This window comes from Scomber scombrus, chromosome 12 (assembly GCF_963691925.1).
Source record: "Scomber scombrus chromosome 12, fScoSco1.1, whole genome shotgun sequence".
In the NCBI taxonomy this organism is placed as follows: domain Eukaryota; kingdom Metazoa; phylum Chordata; class Actinopteri; order Scombriformes; family Scombridae; genus Scomber; species Scomber scombrus.
Window position 1 is genome coordinate 15,258,672 of NC_084981.1, and position 19,325 is coordinate 15,277,996.

General features: G+C 38.5%; 2 protein-coding genes across 4 annotated transcripts; one reads left to right on the forward strand and one right to left on the reverse strand.

Annotated features, from left to right (window-relative positions):
- The first annotated feature begins 1,126 nt into the window (after positions 1-1,126).
- sfxn3 (sideroflexin 3) lies at positions 1,127-12,316 on the forward strand. Of its 2 annotated transcripts, XM_062430844.1 has the most exons (11): positions 1,127-1,170; positions 3,245-3,421; positions 3,674-3,844; positions 6,686-6,784; positions 7,294-7,369; positions 7,493-7,578; positions 7,672-7,799; positions 8,176-8,225; positions 8,463-8,512; positions 8,609-8,656; positions 8,766-12,316. In XM_062430844.1, the coding sequence occupies exons 2-11, from the start codon at positions 3,258-3,260 to the stop codon at positions 8,860-8,862; spliced, it is 969 nt and encodes a 322-aa protein (XP_062286828.1). In that variant the 5' UTR covers positions 1,127-1,170; positions 3,245-3,257; the 3' UTR covers positions 8,863-12,316. The 2 variants fall into 2 exon arrangements, with proteins under 2 accessions (XP_062286828.1, XP_062286827.1); XM_062430843.1 differs by lacking the exon at positions 1,127-1,170 and having other exon boundaries at positions 3,189-3,421.
- An 843-nt stretch (positions 12,317-13,159) lies between these two features.
- LOC133992146 (peroxiredoxin-like 2A) lies at positions 13,160-19,231 on the reverse strand. 2 transcript variants are annotated; one of them, XM_062430846.1, is made up of 7 exons: positions 19,167-19,219; positions 16,704-16,955; positions 15,603-15,788; positions 15,040-15,131; positions 14,789-14,929; positions 14,077-14,241; positions 13,160-13,982 (listed from the first exon to the last, which is right to left on the reverse strand). In XM_062430846.1, the coding sequence occupies exons 2-7, from the start codon at positions 16,903-16,905 to the stop codon at positions 13,887-13,889; spliced, it is 882 nt and encodes a 293-aa protein (XP_062286830.1). In that variant the 5' UTR covers positions 16,906-16,955; positions 19,167-19,219; the 3' UTR covers positions 13,160-13,886. The 2 variants fall into 2 exon arrangements, with proteins under 2 accessions (XP_062286830.1, XP_062286831.1); XM_062430847.1 differs by lacking the exon at positions 16,704-16,955 and having other exon boundaries at positions 19,167-19,231.
- Between the last annotated feature and the right edge of the window lie 94 nt (positions 19,232-19,325).

The following is a 19,325-nucleotide window of genomic DNA, read 5'->3' on the forward strand; positions in this document are numbered from 1 at the left end:
TGGAATAAGAAGACCTATTTGTTACTTAGCTTTATGCTGTCAGTAATATATCTTGAAATATTCCATTAAATATTTGAGTTTCACTTATTGAGGATATGTATGTTACTTTTTCTTCACTGGCTAACTCCTGTTATGATGTCTTAAGAGGTATGAAACACCTTGGAGCTGGAGTCAGCTGTTTTTATCCAATCACGTGTTGTCTGCCGCCCACGCGCAGGGGCTTCCAGCGACTCACATCCTCCATGACAACCCTGCTGTTAGCCCCGCCCCCCGTGTCTCTGCTGCATTCAAAGGCTTATGGAAACATCAGAATTCCGGGAACCAATTTATATGCGATCAATATGACCGCATGCTGCAGCAGAGTTACCCTGAATGTTAATCATTTGTACACATAATTAAGTTTGGCATACGTTGTAAGAGCTGACACTTTCTTAAATTTTATCTGTTTTGTCTATTTTTCATAAACGACCCACCCTGTGTGTTCAGTACGTATGACAGAAAATAATGTATACACCAGTGGTGTCAAACATACGGCTCGCCAAGGAATATAATCCGGCCCACTGGATAACTTCGCAAAGTATGATGCCAGGTTTCAGGAGCAAGTTAAACTGTGAGGAGCCTACTTCATTACTTCATTTGAAATGCTGCTTCAGAGGTTTTTCCATCGTGACCAGGATACAGTGCTCTGAGAAAACAATGAATATATTGTGGTCATATTAAACCAATCATATATTGGACATTAAGCGAAATGTTGTCAATCTGCAGCTTCTGTGAAAAAATATCTGTAAAAGACTGAGTCCTAATATTGTTGAAATTGCACTACTAACTTAATTTAAGACATCCCAGAGTGTTCATCTGTTTTTTTAATAGATTAAAGTAAAGTTATATTCCATATTGTATATCATGTGTAGGTTATTATGCAATGGTTTTACTTGTCCGGCCCACTTAAGATCAAATTGGACTGAATGTGATTCTGGCTTGAACTAAAATAAGTTTGACACCCCTGGTACAGGCTACACATAATTCCTGACATATTTATCTTGCCTGTCATGTGCATGAGACTGTGTTTTACGACACTGGAAAGAGTACCAGAAGGCAGCAGAGTTCCACCCAGCGGTGCTGTGATATTGAGAGGTCATACATTTACAAAAAACACAGACAGCAGACCAGGTACGTTTCAGGGGTGACTCAGTTCACATCCTTAATTAAGTTAAATGACAATCTGACTTAGTTAATGTTCACTCCGTAATGGTTTGTGCCCTTGTGACGCTAACTGAGCAGCTAGCATATGTGTTAGCTTATAAACTCCTTGGCTAGCTAACTGGTTAACTTTTGTTTATCAAGAGAGGAGTTCAAATCTTTGTTTTGATGGCGCGAAAAATCTGTTTATTGTCCTGACTATCTTAATGTTTCATTTAGTGGATGTTTTCTGTTATTATTATTGTCGCGTTTCTGTGATATTTAGTTATGGTTAGCTGGCGCTTTGCTGACAGGAGCCATGCACAGCAGCGTGTCGTGACTTTCCCCCAATCCCATCTGTCACTCCGTGTGTGTGTGTGTCACGCTGTTTCTTTGACCTGCTACTCAAAATAACACAATGTGACACACTGAATCCGTTTAGCTGTCTCAATAGCTCTTCAGCCGTGTTTTGACACTCAACTTTAAGTGCATTTATCACAAGGAAAAACAGTAATCTGCGTGTTGTGTGCAAACTGTTTGTGTCCTTCAATGCTCCATATCAGTTGTTATCTCGCCCTTGTTCGTGCTGGAGGTGTTTTCTTCATCCATCTAAAGAGTACAGATGTTACCAGATGGAGCTATGGCCTTGCAAATTGTCAGTCTTATTACACTTTGAATGAATGCTGCATATCTAAACACGTACTTTACATTATTGTAATAGTTTGCTGTAATTTCGTCACCCATAGAGGTGTCTTATGTGCATATATTATATGTTTATAAAGGAGGCAGAGCTGAAACAATTAATTGGTTGACAGAAAATGAATCTGGAAATATCTTCATCATCGATTTAATTTTTTTTAAAGCAAAAATGACACATTTTCTCTTGATTCAGCTTCTCAAATCTGAGGATTTGAAGCTTAATATGTCTCTGTCTTGAACTGAGGCTGCAGCTTACAATTATTTAACTATTGATTACTCTGTTGATTATTGTTTTTTGATTAGTCATTTGTATGGCTAGGTATTATTTTAAAAATTATGATACCAGTACCGATACCAGTAGAGTACTTCATTAGATACCTTTATTTCTGTTTCATGTGGGATTATCAATACAGACCATATGAGGTGTATCTGCTGCAATAGAGGGCATTGTCTCTAGATCCAGGCACAAAAGGGAACAAATGCGGGTTAAGTTTGACTGAAAAATATTCAATACTACTTGGTACTAGGTTATTTTGGTCGATACTTCAAAGACCTAAAATACTGATACCCACCCCTGTCATTTGGGCTATAAAAGGCCCAAAAATATTGAAAGATGTTGATCACTGTTTCCAAAAGTTGAAAGTGACGTCCTCAAATGTCTTGTTTTGTCCCAACCAACAGTCCACAACCCAAAGATAAGATGGTTAAAAAAACAATAATTATTCACATTAATCAATAATGAAAATAATTGTCAGTTTCTGCCCTAAAATACCACATGCGCTGGCTGACTTACACTTTGTTGAAGCTGTTTTCCGTATACTTTCCTTTTATCTTGTACTCACAGCCTCAGCTGATAAAAGTGTGAGCGCAGCCTCAACCTGGTACATACTTCCAAAAGAACATACAATCCGAAAAGAAAACAGTACGTGACACGGCAAAGTAAACCTGGTCAACAAGTTTCTTTGGAGATGGTTTCAGAGATTAACGTACAGTATGTGGCTGCATTGGATTCTGTGTTGTTAAATGATTCTGCATTGCTTCAATGCAGCTCTTTGCGGCAGCAGCACTATTAACGGAGCAGAGGAAGGGGATGAACTTTGCAGCCAAGGATTTTTGAAAATGTTATCTCCACCTGTAGGGCTTTTCTATCAAACCACATAACTTTTTGGTGTTGACCGAAATGTTCCTTCTGTGTACAGAGTGTCAAAAAATGTTGGATAGTTGCATATTCGTTGTCTTGTTTCTTTATTCTTTGAAGTTCTCACATCAGTGTTTGTTCATCCATATGATAAGAGATTTATTCCAAAATGTATCACTCTGAAAATAGTAAAATGGTGTGCATACTAATTAAACATTTCTCCTATAGAAAGAAAGCAAGGATGTCAGGAGATTTGTCCCGCAGCATAAATATCAAAGAGCCACGATGGGACCAGGGCACATTCATGGGGCGTGCCAAGCACTTCTTCATGGTCACAGATCCCAGGAACGTCCTGCTGTCCTCTGAGACTCTGGAGGATGCCAGAGTGATCGTGGAGAACTACAGGTAGATGGAGGACTGAAAAGGAGTATAAGGGATCGTGTGGTGGTATTGTGTGAGGCATTGATGTGACAATTTGTCCCATTTGCAAAGAAATAACATAAAAACATTTTCCATGTTTATTCTGCTACAATAATGTAGTCAGTGGGGATTTTAATAGGTATCATATCTGTTCAAATACTTGCAAAATGCTTCAGTGTGTATGTGTGACTGCTGTATATTATGTTCAAAATATTCCATCCCTGTGACATTTTTCAGAGCTGGTGTCGTGAAGCCCGGCCTGTCTGAGGATGAGCTCTGGAGAGCCAAGTACGTCTACGACTCCGCCTTCCACCCCGACACGGGGGAGAAGATGGTTGTGATTGGCCGGATGTCTGCCCAGGTGCCAATGAACATGTCCATCACAGGCTGCATGCTCACTTTCTACAGGTACTGCGGAAGTTTAATAGAGGATTCAATGTTTAATAAAAACTCGAAGCTTAACAGGTCTTGGTCAAAACCTGGTATGAACTAGACTGTGTATGGCCAGGGTGTGAAATTGTGGCCACTTTGTTACAGGGATAGTCACTCAGTGGTTCTGTCTGTAATGTGAATTCCTAGATATTAAATGTTCATCTGCAATTTTTGGCTTGACTGGCCACAGACAAGCCCTATTACCATGGCTGTCTGTGGGTGAGTGGTGAACTTACACTATTGGTTGGCCCGCTGAGTGGTGAAGGTTCCCCATTGGCTGTCATTGCTCTTTCAAAATGAGTCCCAGATGATGGAAGTGGAGGACAGCAGAGTGATTGTTTTCTGCTCTGAAGTCGACAAACTGCTGTTTAAACAGATGTGGACCACTGTCTCTATAACCTCCTCCTCTGCCATCCAGTGTGATTGACTCTCTGGCTGACGGCGCTGTTAGTAGCTGGCAAGAGAGACACCCTGCAGTGCATTTGGATTTTATAACTAAACTAATACCAGGACACAAGCTTTTTATTTCTCTGACATTTTCATATCACAAATGATGAGCAACAAAAAAATGATAACACCAGTCTTGCAGGCAAAATATGAGACTCATGTAGCTGTTATATCAGTTTAGTGTGGGGGGGCTGCTCTGTAGGTGCGCTTGATTTTACTGGAACTGAGATAACCAGGCAGAGATAAGCCTCTTGAATTTGCAACCAGAATGCTGTCGAACTTGCATTTATAATTTTCACCACAGCCTCCCTAATTCTCTGCTGGGAGAAAGAGGTATAATAAAAGGCACAGAGAGGCACGAGGGAGAGCGCAAGTTCAAAGCATACTTTTGTACCCCTGCGCTTGCATCTGTTATTCTGCAGGTGTCTCTCGTTTGTCACTTTGCATTGACTGTAGTAGCCGGCAGAGAGGCCGACAGGAAACAGGGAGAGAGAAGGGAATGACCTGCAACATAGGTCAGTAGGAGGATTTGAACCAGGGGTGCTGCCATTATGTGGCATGCGCTTTAACCACTCGACTACCCAATCCTGTAAATGAAGGTTTTGACAGCATTTTGGTTGCAAATTCAGGTTTATCTGTGCCTTGTTATTGCACTTACAATCAAATCAAGCACAGCCGTCCCACACTAAACTGATAAACCCGCCTGCATAAGTCGCATGTTTTACCTGCAAGATGTGTGTTTTAATTTTTTTGTTGCTCATCGTTTGTGGTGTGAAAATATCAGAGAAATAAAAAGCTTGTGTCTAAGCGCAGAATGGAGCGATGAGGGAACTGAAAATACTCAGCTGCAAATGTGCTGAATAAACATGATACAGTTTCCATCTGACTGTAAATTTAACCTTAATACAGCGTACAGCACTGCACTAAAAAAGAGATTTAATCCCCACACAGAGTGAAAATCCTCTTAAAGAATAAAAATATCACTGTCACTACTGAATGGAGATGACTCATTGCTCTGTTTAGTGGTAAGTAAAGCAATTTGATAATGTTGTCCTACTTTATGTGTGAAAGGGATCAAACAACTAGGTTACTTTAAACAACTAAAAGTGAATTAATTCCAATTTTGATGATTCATGTAATGTGAATAGAGATTTTTATCAAGAGAAATTTAACTGCTTACAGATTAAAACATGTGACAAGTTGCTTTCTTCTCTGTTTAACATCATTAGATTTGATTATTTTGTTATTTTTTGATGATGGTTAAACTCATAATTAATTAATTCATCATTCTCGTCACTAGTCACTGTGCATTTTTTGACTTTTACAGACTAAAATCTCTAACATTGGGTGCACTGCTTTCTACAATGTTACTTTTATACTATTTTATACTACCATTGGGGGGCGCCAAATTCGTACACATACTGGCATTATAATGCACATTTCCTGCTGTATATTTTTATATTATTTACTACAGGAATATCTTTGTATGATTTACAGTGAAAAACAAACAACATATTATTTATAGTTTGCAGCTCCTCAGGACTTTGATCTAAAATTTACAGAAAACCACAAAAAGCAAGTTATGTCCCCTTTAAAAAAAAAAAGGATTATTTTCATTTAGTATATTGCAGTAGGTCCAACAAACACCAAGAAGGTTCGACATTGGACCACTTGCTAAACGGACTGCATTTATATAATTCCTTTCTACTCTCTGACCACATAATGCTTTTACAATACATGTCAACATTTAACACACACACCCACACATTCACACACAGGATGCCACACACTAATGGTGCAGCGACTTATTTCTGAAAGGAAAGACTTCTGGGTTCCTGTGGTTTGAGTCAAAACAAGTACTGTTTAGGCCTTAAGGGATAAAAGTACCCTGATTATTTCTGAGAGACCTACTGAATATAAAAAAACAAAAATGAAAAGTTTAAATATGGTAAATTTCTCAGCAACAAGAATCAAGGATGTACGGTTAAATAGTCTTATATGTTATACTGAGTGTAAAACCCTCTGAGACAAACATGTAATGAGCATAATATGATTCAATGATCGACATTTCTGAACAGTAGAGAACAGAGCATATCTGTGGCCACATGTGTTTTTGTGGTTTACAATGCGAACAGATGTCTTGACTGTGTAGTTATTAAAAGGCAGACTGCCTGGTTCACTGATAAGTTTAAGGAAAGGTCAGTAATTTAAGAGTTTAACACTCCTTAAACACAGCTTCATTGCAATTAACACGCATCTGTTTGCTCTACAATCACAGTGTTGTAATTGTCAAACTACTTTGCTGCGGTACAAATGGTGACAGAATTGTAGTTCAGACTGTGAAATCTCACTCTTCCCTCGTGTTTGCAGGACTACTCCGGCTGTGGTGTTCTGGCAGTGGGTTAACCAGTCCTTCAACGCTGTCGTCAACTACACCAACCGCAGTGGAGATGCCCCATTGACCGTGAAGTAGGGAGGCTTCCACTCTAGATCATTCCTGTCCTCCCTCTAAACTAGTGTGTGTAAAGGAAGCGGTGGGAGCTGCTGTCCTCTCCCCTTTCCTCAGCGGTATTACGTTCCACTGTTGAGCATGTTCAGCCCTGTGTCACCATGCACCCATGCTGACGTAGGTTCAGAGCTCCTGGTTGATGTCAGGTCAACATTCTCATTGAGTTACAAAATGCATTCTTTAGATGCTGCAGAAATGCATCCAATGCATGTTTTCACAAAGAATGAGAAGGTTGCCTTCTGAACATGCAAATGCTAATAAAATCATCATGGAGCTAGCATGTTATTGAAGAAAAATGTTTTTGTAGAGTCACACATAGCATGGCTTTTCACTCCAGTGTAGATGATAGATGCTTATTTGCAGACCTCTTCTGCTTCACCATAAGACTATTTATGATGTGTGAAAATGTTGCAAGAGGAAGTGGGTAATTACTGTGGAAAATGTGTCTAATGCATCTGCCCTCTTGCAGTCAGCTCGGTGCAGCTTACGTCAGTGCTACCACTGGAGCCGTAGTCACAGCCCTTGGACTCAAGTCTCTAGCCGCGGTAATGCCTTAAGTTCAAGCAAATAAAAAGACTCATATACAGACATACTGATCAACATTTACATTTCTTAATTTGTGCAAAGATTTGATGGTAGTTGTCTGTGATTCTGCCCCACCTCTCCAGCGTCTTCCACCAATTGTCAGCCGGTTTGTCCCGTTTGCTGCTGTTGCTGCTGCTAACTGTATTAACATCCCCTTCATGAGACAGAGGTGAGGTCTTTAAAATAATGATCAGAAACATTAGCTTTTTTCACCAAAGTGCTTTAAGGAATTGTGACAGCTGCTTTATTTTCTGCTTTCCAGGGAGTTGAAGTACGGTATCCCCGTGTTTGATGAGAATGAGAACAGGTTAGGAGAGTCTCCCAGTGCTGCCAAACAGGCAATCATGCAGGTGGTTGTGTCCAGGATCGGCATGGCAGTGCCAGCCATGGGTAATGTCAATATATCTGCTGAGATATGCTTCTCTAATTGATACTTTATTTGTTGGTCTAAAAACATTTTAAAAATTAACTCAACTTACATTTTATTTTCCCCAGTCAGAAACAGAACACAGTCCTGAACATAAAACATGATAAAACTTGAAACATTTTTACAAAATATGTTAAGACTAATGCCTCCACATGCAATGTTGTATAAAACAAAGTAGATCAGTGATGATATAAAATACCAGCCTAAAATCCAATATCATCACCTAATAATATTATATGGAAAACTGATCATCCTTAACACTGATGGCATGAGAGATAGAATTATTTCTCACCCTGAAATTTTAGATTTTATCTGATCTGTTTTCTTTTTCTGTTACAGCTATTCCACCTGTTATAATGAATGCTCTGGAAAAGAGAGCTTTCATGAAGGTAAGTTTTACAGGGTCTGATGACGTTTTTGTGAGGCTAAAAAGTGTTCCACCGCATTCCATGTTACTCATTCATTGTCTGCTATCTGTGGGCAGTCTATGCAGTCAGTGTCATTATTTTTGAAGCAAATGTCAGTTTGCAGCAGCTCTAGCCAACATGTGAAATGTCATATTTTTCTACTTGTTTCACTCTTGGCCCGCTTTTGATTTTTTTTTTTTTCTTTAAATCTCCCTGCAGCGGTTCCCCATTTTAAATGCTCCAGTCCAGGTTGGGCTTGTTGGTCTGTGGTAAGTAAATTACACCGGCAGCAGCATCTGTAATGAAAGGAATTGCCAGGATCTGTTTAAAAGTGACGCCATCTCAAACATCCATCTTGTTTTCAGCCTGGTGTTTGCGACCCCTCTGTGCTGCGCCCTGTTCCCACAGAAGAGGTAACGAACAGCTACATCACTCTCCTTGGAGGGGTGGGGTTATATCTGTATGTGAAAGGTTAAGTCTCCTGTAACAGCGTTTAAATTTTGTTCATCCATCTCTTTGCAGCTCTATGAATGTGAGTGGGCTGGAAGCAGATCTGCAGGAGAGGATACGACAGACCAGTCCCAACACAACGACCGTCTACTTCAACAAGGGCCTGTAGGACCAGCCAACACATTTACACGCACACGCAAAAGACATGCAGACACTCACACACACATACAGGTGTCTGTAGTCCCGTGGGCACAAGAGGGAGAGCAAAACAACTTTATTTATGCATTTTTTGTTGTGTACGGCATTTATTTTTGTTTTTTATTTGACTGCTTGAAGCTGCTCCAGGTGTAACAGTGGAGGCTGCTGATAAAAATGATTCACAGAAGAGAAAACAAAACACTCTGAGAAGAAGGATAACTGACAGTTCTTTCTGTACATACATGGCACTTCTTCTTCCCCGTTACTGCCTCAGTGGCAGTTCATTAAGTTACTCACTTTACATGTTGCATTCAGGTTCAGGCAAGTTTTGTTTCCTCTGATAAATGTGTAACTCCAGTTGAAAATGAAGGCTTGTACGCCTTGTATGTCATTGCTTCTGAATGTAACATAATCTTTTGCCTTGTGTCCACCCTCACTTAGATTTCCTCTGTCCAGTTCTTGCCTAGTGATCATTGCATTGCTCTGTTTTTAGAAATAGTATTTTATAACACACCAAGTACAGTATGTAAAACATCTTGCCTCTAATTAATGACCATTTTGTAGTTCCACAATGTAGTTACACTGGACAAACCAGTACTTTGATTAGCTATAAATCGTTCAACCCTTTTTCTGTTGTGCTCTGCCTCCTCGTTAACTATCCCTTAAGTGTTCTTATACTCCTTCATATTATTATACAAGGTAATGAGGTGCTAGGCAGATTTGGCAAAGAAAATATGTAGGAATTACACTGCAAAAGCACTCCTAGATCACAAGAGTATGTTCAACAACACTAGTAAGCGTGGTTTTGGTCAACATGTGTATATATATATATATATATATATGTACTGTTGCCATGGTAGTGGCAGATTGTCGTTCAAGGCCTTTTATCATTTTAGAACTCTTTATGAACTAGTTGTTATGTTAAGTGGCACATTAATTAATTCTTTGATTGTCGTAGGTGATGGTGCTTGTTTGGTGGTCGTGTCAGGTGGAGAAGAATATACTCTATTGTGTCTACATGTTGTTAAGAGAAAATGGTGCAAACGGATCAGAAATTTCTTTCTTAGTCTGGCCATTTTTGTGTTGAAATGCAATGATATGCAAATCATTGACAGTAATGTATCGCTGTTGTCATGTGAAAACTTTGTAACTCTGATTTTGGCGTTGCCAATGTGCACACATGATCTGAAAAATGTTATGAGCTGCTTGAATGAAGTCGAAAAGGCAGAGATAAGCAAAAGGCTGCCTGATTTCAGTTCCTTAAAGTGGGAGATGCAGTGTTTTCATATGCAATAGCTAACTAGCCATCTGCACAATTGTCTTGCACTTGACTCATATTTGTCCCACTGTACCAAATGAAAGTGGTTAATGTTGTGTGACAGGTCAGAGCAGCAGCTAATTGTGTGCTCAGCCTTTGTTGCTTTGTTAAGTGGACAGTTTGAGCTTCTCTGATCAAATCCAAACACATGGCTGTCCAGTGCGGTTATGTAGTGATGATGATGTTGTAACTGAGGAAGAATCAGCTGATATTTATCCCAGTGTCGTCTGTCTGCATTATGCAAAAATAAGTATATTTTACTTGGATATATTTATATATACATATATATATATGGTGCACAATAAATGGAGCACATATGCATGAGGGATTTTAGAGATATAACTTAAAGGTGTGCCATGTGGCTCCACCTATATATCAGAACACATAGTGTCAGCGGTTCGTGTTACAGGGGTGTGTAAGTTATTGCACATGAGCGAGTGCTCGTCATGCTTAAGGGTTAATGAGTTATCAGATTAGAGAACTAGTTCCTCTAGTTGGATAAAACGTGATGCAGTAAACACAGTCACAGAATACCAACTATGGCTCCTTGTGTGTGAAGTGTTGTTTTGTTTATATTGATGATTTTTTTTTTAAAGAAGAGATTTATACCCAACAGTAAGATTGTACAGGCCATGTTTTTACTTTCATTTCATCTCATTCAAACATCCGTAGCATCACGTGAGTCTGAGTGTCGGGAATTTGAAGTTGTGCAGTTGGTCATTTTCAAAGGGAACTGATTAGTAAGAGATTGTAGCAATTGCACAACTATTACAATTGTTATCAATCAACTCCTCTACACAGACCGCGTTCATTGAAGGGTTTAATTCCAAAGTGCTGATTCATGTTTGCGCTGACATGCCTGAAGTCTGTATTCGAGTGTGGAAGATGGATATCTCATTTTGGAATTAAACTCTTCTTCCAGCTGCTCTCCGTTGTCTTTCATATTTCATATAAACATTTAGTTTAAATCCCTGAGCAATGATGCAGCAAAGGGGGAATCATCCATGTAAGCAGACAGCTTTACCTACACTGAGACATGATGCACTGCAGGACAGTGTTTTAGAGTTAGTATCACCACTACATTCTAATATTTGATATATGTGTACCATCCAAACTTCTGTTTCTGTCATCACTGCTGATTGTAATCATTATTCTGTGCTGTGTTTTTCTGCTGAGGGTCAAACTGCACTATATAACCATTGCTGTGCTGCTGTAGGAGCTACTAGAATTTATGTTGCTGTGTAAAAAGAGCAGACATATTAACAGCTGCTTTTCAAAATGTATAATGAGGATTGTATTTGTTTATCCTACTAAATACTGAACTATGGTTATGTTACTGCTAATTAGAAATTCATTCTGTGTCTGGTTTAGTTTCACCACTCATAACCAGCTACTTTCTTTGTGTTTTTGCTTTTTGGAATTACGCAGAAGTGTCAAGAACAAAACTGGAGGGTTTTTTTTTCAGCATTTGAACCTAGTTGTAAACATTTCTGTCAGCATTCGACTGGACTGAACCACCATAACACCCATAGATCTATCCAAAGATGAGACGGGTATGAATTGTACAGTGCTGAGGAGAAGTGTGTAGCGTTTAAACTTTTCGTTCCAGCTTTATTTTATGGATCTTATTTTTTGCTTTTCTCGTGCAAAAATATGCTCTTAATTTTTTACAGAAGTGATCATCCACCATGTTAGTTGATCAACATCACACCAAATTAAATGATCTAAATAAAGTCCTAACATATATATTAGATTTTTGTTTTGTTAAAGTTAATATTTATTTCGGTAAAATCTTGACTCTACTGCACAAAATACCAGTGAAATTTGGCACACTGGTTGAACTTGATTTATAGATAGGTCACATGCATGCCATAATTAAAAAGTTACATATTTTCATACTGAAGGCACAAATGTAAAGACAATCTGTGTTATTGTTACACTCCATGAATGTTTTGGTCCTTTCATGTACATACAACTTGCATACATGTAGTTATGTTACTGTTGGTGCAGCGTTCTCTCCCTTCATTATGTATGATGTTGAAATATATTTCGTTGATGTGAAATGTATTTTACTCAGAGCAATAGAATAAAAAATGTAATGTTAAGGTCCAAACCTGTCATTTAGTATTTTTTTTTTTTAAACCTCTGCTCTTAGAGAATAAATGATAAAAATAAATGTTAACAAGTCAGTATTGTAGTAGAAAAGCTCAGGGCATTTTTCACACCACACACATTGTGATCTGATACGACTACTTTGTCAACCAGTCAGGTAAATGTGGCTGGTTACACACACGCATATCTAAATCTACCTAAAATGGACAGCTTGGTTGTTTTGAATGCCTGAGGGCAAAAACATTCAAAGTTTCATGATTTAAATGTAGATGCCTGACAGAAAATTCCAAATTTGCATAATAGATTTTAGATACAAGATATTAATATTGTGTTTCTGTTGCTCTAATAATGGCCAGATGTATTTACGAGAAAAAAAACAGTTCGTTTTTGCTTATTTGTTTACTGTTAACTTGATACAACTTGATCAATCATCCATTGCACCCCTAATAAACATAAGGGAGTGGATATATTACATAATATATAATTTAAATAAGTAAGTACACTAATGTACCATATCTGCCTTTCATTAATAGGTGTAATTGATACTTTTCAATCAATCAAACAAAAACTGGACTAAGATAGTCTACGGTCTACTGATATAAATGCATGAAATACGTACACGGTACAACTCGACAGGTTGTATGTTCCATGATGTCAATGTTTAAAGCAGAGGCTTAAATCTATGTACTAGCCAATCAGAATTGCGAATTCTTGGTGGTTATATCAATTATTTTGCTGCTCTTATTCAGAATCTACCACCAACTAAATTGTGCTACTATCAAAACCACCAACGTACAAATGAAATCTTAAAAATATACACACAGGAGTACAGTCAACATGTGGTGATGAGGTCTTTATTTACTTTTTTTAATTCACTGTGGCTGCTATTCACATGTGCAGGTACACAGTCTCTCTCACACACACACAAAAGCAACACCTTCTTCATACACCATGAACACTCCTCAACATGGCCACAAAACGGTGAACCTATGTGTGTTTGAGCATCAAACCTGCTCCTCTCAGCATTGAGTTTAGAGTCAAGTTGTCATTGTCACACACACAGAGCACACACACACACTCATCTGCCATGTTGGAGGTATGTTCAGGTGTCGGACCAGTAGAAGGTAACACACAGGAGAATTATTAAAAATGTACCATTACTAGGTGTTAGTAAACCTACACACAAATGACACGTGGTTATATAAAGAGCACAATATTTCAAGAGACTTTAAATTGAATAATTTAAATTGATGTACCTGAATGAAAAAACAGTAAATTGAAGGTGTCTGCAGAGTTAAAGAGGAAAAGCTCGGTGACAAATCTTTTAAAGACTGACTCTGTCCTGCATTTCACAGCTCCATTTTCTTTACCAACCGTTAATGTGCAAATTGTGCTCATGCAAACAGACTTAAATGTCATTATAATATAAGTGACGGACGACAACTCAGCATCATGTCAGGAATGGTAATTATTACTTAATTCTAGCTTTTATCTAAATCAACCGTACCTGCTGTTTGTCTATTGCCATTTGTTGTTTAAATTTTAAAGTCAGTACCAAAAACAACTTATTTCAGTGGCACAATCTTCTTGACAGCCTCTAAAACGTCTGCAATCTCCACTTTATCTCCAAACTCCTTCTCACGGTGCTCCAGCAGAATTCCCTGCAAACCAGAAAATGTGGTTAAAATACAGACAATGTTTTGTGAAGCTCTACTGAACTGAATCTCAGTGTAGTCTAAGTGTCGGCCACGCTACCTGGTCTCCTGGTCCGATGACAAACACCGCACCCAGGATGAAGCCCTCGCCGTTCATGTTTCCCTGGTAACCAGACCTCCAGGCCCGCATGAAGTTCTGCCACACACCGAGGCGAATGAAACCGAGAGCCCCCATCTTCCTCTGCAGCGGGCCGTAGAAATGTTTCTGCAAATGCACAGTTTAGTCACATTCTAGTGAGCCTGATCAAGAGAAACGCAGAAAAAATCTGGCTGAATGTCATTTTGCTTTCTCAAATTATTTATGCATCACTTAATTTGCAGTCTGTCTGTTTTGTTGTGATTCACTGACTATTCACTAAAGACATTAATGGATTTGTTTGAAAAGAATAATCAAATTAAACTGCACCTGTTGTATTCTCTCTGATCAATAAAGTCGTGCAGATTTAAAATCTAGTTTTTAAATTAAGACCAGAGCATGTTTTTGACCACTTTTAAAGGCCAGTAACAAGTAATGAGTTATTCCTGATTTTCTTAAAAAGACCATCCAAACTGATGATAATTGAAAGTTCAGGGAATCATCAGTCTTTACAATTCATCCCCTGGGCATTATAAACATCTACACCAAATGTCATGGTAGTCCATCCAATAGTTGTCAAGACATTTCACTTGAAAGTCATAATTGTCGACCTCATGGTGAGACTAATCACCAAAGTGAGTGGGATTCGATAGCATCACTGTCTACTACTTCCAACCTCTTCGTCTATGTAGATGTCCCCAGCAAAGTGCGGTCTGAAGTCCTCGATCTCTGTGCCGACATTCTCTTTCACCACAGCGACCAGAGGGACCCCGAGCTCTTCCAGTTGGGGCTTCAGAGAGGACAGCTCAGAGGCCTCCTGAAAAGATAGAGAGAGATAGAGAGAGAGAATACACCATTAAGGAAAATGTAACTCACATACACTGCTTCAGTTTCAACTCTGAGTCATTCAGAAACATTTACTATCACCTCTCTGCACAAAAATCATCCAGGTCGCCGCACAGCCATGATCACAGCCCCGTTCGTCTCCCACAGACTTTTTGCCTTGATGACATTACCATCTGCAGACGAAACAAGACGCAAATGTTTTTAAAACAAGTCTCCAACCTGACATGTTCCTGATAAAAGGAGAGTTTAAACTGATTACATCGCAAGAGGAATTTAATAAAGCAGTATATGCAGTAGCGTTGAAGATATAAAAAAAAAAGCCTTTCACGCTCACATGGAACATCCAAATCCTGAATATGCTTATTACAAATAAACAAAGTTCCTTTACAATGATCTAATCTGTAATACCAGCAGATGTTGAAAAGCAGCTTTGCCTTATATGCTACACAAGACCTCATTCACTGCGTGTACAATGCATACAAACATGCAACCGTGAAGAAAACTGCAAATGGCAGATTCTTGTTCTGATGTTAATCTCCTCTTTATGGGATTACTGTGACACAAGAGCCAGTGTTATAACAAACACACTTATCGGTGGGCTACTTCAGCCAATCAGAACATCTTGACAGATGATATTTATGTACCGTCTACAGTGGAGCGCAGGTCTGTAATGCCAAGATGTTCCATCGATGCCTTTGCAGCTTTTGGGAGACACAGATCAGTGTTGGCCAGGAGTATCCCAGCTAGAGCAGCTCCGACAGCACCTAGACCCAGCGACCACATTCCCATCCCAAACAGCTCGCCCTGCAGCAAGGACTCGGACGACAACACTGCAGCAGAAAAAAGACGAAAATAATCATGACACAAAAAAAAAAGACTTTGCTCTTCGCTGCAGACTGGTTGGTGTTAGCACAGAAAATAACTCCCTTTCACTCTTACCTCTTACACAAGAAGACCTCAAACCTCTCCAGGCCAACAAGACCCAGCTCGCCTATTTTGTGATTTATCAGTCTCTGCGTGCTGTGTTTTTAACCCCGATGGCTTCTTATCAGCTAACTCTAAACTAATCTTCATTCATGAAATAAAATAGTTCGCAAGTTTACCAAGATGACATGATGCTACTTAAAACTGATTGTGGTTGACTGTGGTTGTTATGTTTCACAATGAGTCACTTTGAGATGGCAAACCACTGTTTATGTAGTTTAATGTAGGGCTGCAACTAACTATTATACTTATTATCAATTAAATCTATTTTAATGATTAATTGTATGGTCTGTAAAACCACTGAAGAAAGTGAAAAATAAGGTTTTCCATCTCTTCAAAATACAAAGATTTTGTTTCCTACTAAGGACAGCTAAGAAAACCAAAACATGTTCACGAATGAGAGGCTGAAAGCAGTTTAACGTCGATCAACTTATCAATAAGTAGTTCTGTCTTTCCAGGTCTACTGTAATACAGAGTTTTGTTCAATTATAGAATCAATCTGGTGAGTACAAAGTAAAAAATAGAAGTGGTAACTTATCAAAAATGTTTGCCGTGCTTGAAAGATAAAATTATTTATTTTGTCTACTTTCAAACACAATCACAGTGTGATGAAGACCTGGAGTCATATCAGCACAATGTGGGTGAAAAGCAGGGAAATATGCTGCACAGGCGCCAACTACGACTCTGAATCTACAACAAGCTTAAAGTTTAGGTTATGACAGAGAACAGCTAACTGTGTAGGCACTCAGATATGTCCTTGCCTGAAGCGGGCTTGTTTGGATCGGGACTGGCTTTGGCTTTACTTTGGTGAAACTGAGCAGCCTGGATTCTTAGAAAGTGGGGCCCGGCTGCGGTGGAGGGCTGGCTGCTCATGGTAGAGCCCCCCAGAGAGAGGGCAGAGCAGCGCAGGGATAGTGTCCACCTCAAAGCTGCTGTCGAACATCTGGACAGAGCCAGCATCATGACGATGGAAAAAGTCTGACCCTCTCACTATACACACTCTCAAGATCTCACTGGAAGAAAGAAAGAAAAGTCTTTTCTGTGAAAGTTAGTTCTGTGTTAAACCACCTGCCAATATAGACCACCTCTAATGTAAGCCCTGCTTTCTGGGAGCATGCATTTGATTTCAGAGATTTAAGTGGAAAAAACTTGAAATCTTACTTTCTTTGAATTGATTTCATTACTAAAATACAATACATGCCAGTAAACCAATTAACCAGGTACAGTCAATTATTACCCACTCTGTAGTGCGCAATATCATGATAAGCTCCATAAAACAATGAAGTGAAGTACAGATTGTCTGCGGCTTGTCTCGTTCTCCTTCTGCAAACAAACTTCCTGTTCTTGCAACTTAAGCTCTCACAACACAAAATACAACGAAAGCACAAAAAGATGAGTCATAGGCTGCACAGAAATATTCAAGCATTTTCAATTAAAAATGACCAGTGTTGCAAATGTTAAACAGGTAAAAAATTACTTTAAATATGAGAAGGATAAAATATAATTAATATATATAAACAACTTAGAAGTATAAATGTCATATACTAACTTGTCTCCAGTCGTACTTCCTCACCAGGGATTTAGCTCTTCTGGTCTCAAAAAGTAAATAAGCAAATGCTTTTGAGTTCTTTCAAAGCCGAGGGCAACAGATTAAATGATAAGAGCAGCAACCAATGGGAGACAGACATCAACGTGTGTGAGTTTAGCTTCCTTGAATGCGTCTACAGTGCAGCAGTAAAACACCTGTCAACACTGGTGTAGCCAAGCATGTTACAGAGTTGCCCAACAAGTGTTTTCACTTAATGCTGCACATAAGTTCAGTTTAAGCGTACTTTTTTCCTTTCATATATCAGCTTTTGAAATATGTTGCCTTAGACTTAATACCCAGCAGTAGAGCTGGACAGTAGTTAATGTAACTTAGAAAGTAGATTTAGCTTTTCCTCTATTAAATGCAACACTAGAATGCTGCTTACATATTAATGCATCAGTAATAATAACTGAATGGTTTAATATATAATAATGTAACACTGACAAAGGCGGATAATACTTCATTTTACCTTAAAAAGCTTTGAATTGATGATTTTTACTAGTAAATTAGTGTTTTATATTATGGTATTGATAGTTTTAATGAGGTTTATCCTTTTCCACTGTTGTTAAGTTCATTTTTGAGGTGCTGCACTTACACAGTATTACCATTTGATGCCATTTAATACTGCTGCTACTACATTTTAGAGGGAAACTTTTTTAATCCACTACATTTATTTCACATATAGTTACCTTAAGATCAGCTTCTTTAAAGTTCATTTTGCTGATAAAGCCTTTCTACTTTTACTTCAAACAAACGTTGTAGGACTTTTAAGTTGTAACGTAATATTTTTACATTCACTTTACTTGAGTAAAGGATGTGATTACTCCCTCCACCAATAACTGTTAATAGTTTTGAGATCTTGGGCAACAGTGATCGACATTTTTCACCATTGTCTGACATTTTATAGACTACACTAACTAAACTAATTAATTGAGAAAATAATCAACAGATTCACTGATAATGTGTTAGTTGCAGTTCTACTTGTGAAGGGGAAGATAGGCAGTTTGACTTACTTACCTACTGGTCACAACACATTTTGATGATAATACTTCTGTACTTTTACACCCTCATTTTGTAATAAGTGTTTTGTCTGTAAACATCAGTCCTTATTCATACAATAAAAAATAAAAAAGTAACATTTTGAATGCAGGACTTTTAACTTTAAGCTATTTAAATAACACTTGTTCAGTTTCAGATACTTAATAATCTGGTTTATGGACAATAATACATCCTGTCAGATCCTTCAGCAGCAATAATGCTGATGATGACCTTGATGATATAATCAATGAAGGGTTAATCAATGACAATAACTGCTGTCTCCACAGTCCACGATTCATTTTATTTTTTACTAAATAGGACTACGTTATTTTTGATGATGATGATGATGATGATAAACTATTTACTTAATAAATACTTAATAGATACTTTCTGTGTCGCCTAGTCACTGTTGGCACGGAGACGGTGACGTCACAAACAATCGACAAGTTAGCAGTTAGCTGTGGCTAGCTCGGCTAACGCTTAAGTCTTTGATTTACTGAGTCTGGAGGAAAAAACAGGTCATGTTCATGCATGTGATATAAAGTTAAATAGTTGCAGTTCAAATTAAAGAAATTGCGACACTAAATTGCACACTCACCAGTTTCAATGCAGCGACCAGCAGCCTATCCACCTGATCTAAACAGATTACAGCGCAGGCGCACTAATCGAGTCGGAGGTCAGGGAAACTAAACGAGTAAGAATAGTTAAACTTTGATAAGGAAAGCGTTTTAAAGTGGCACAACAACACACACACGGA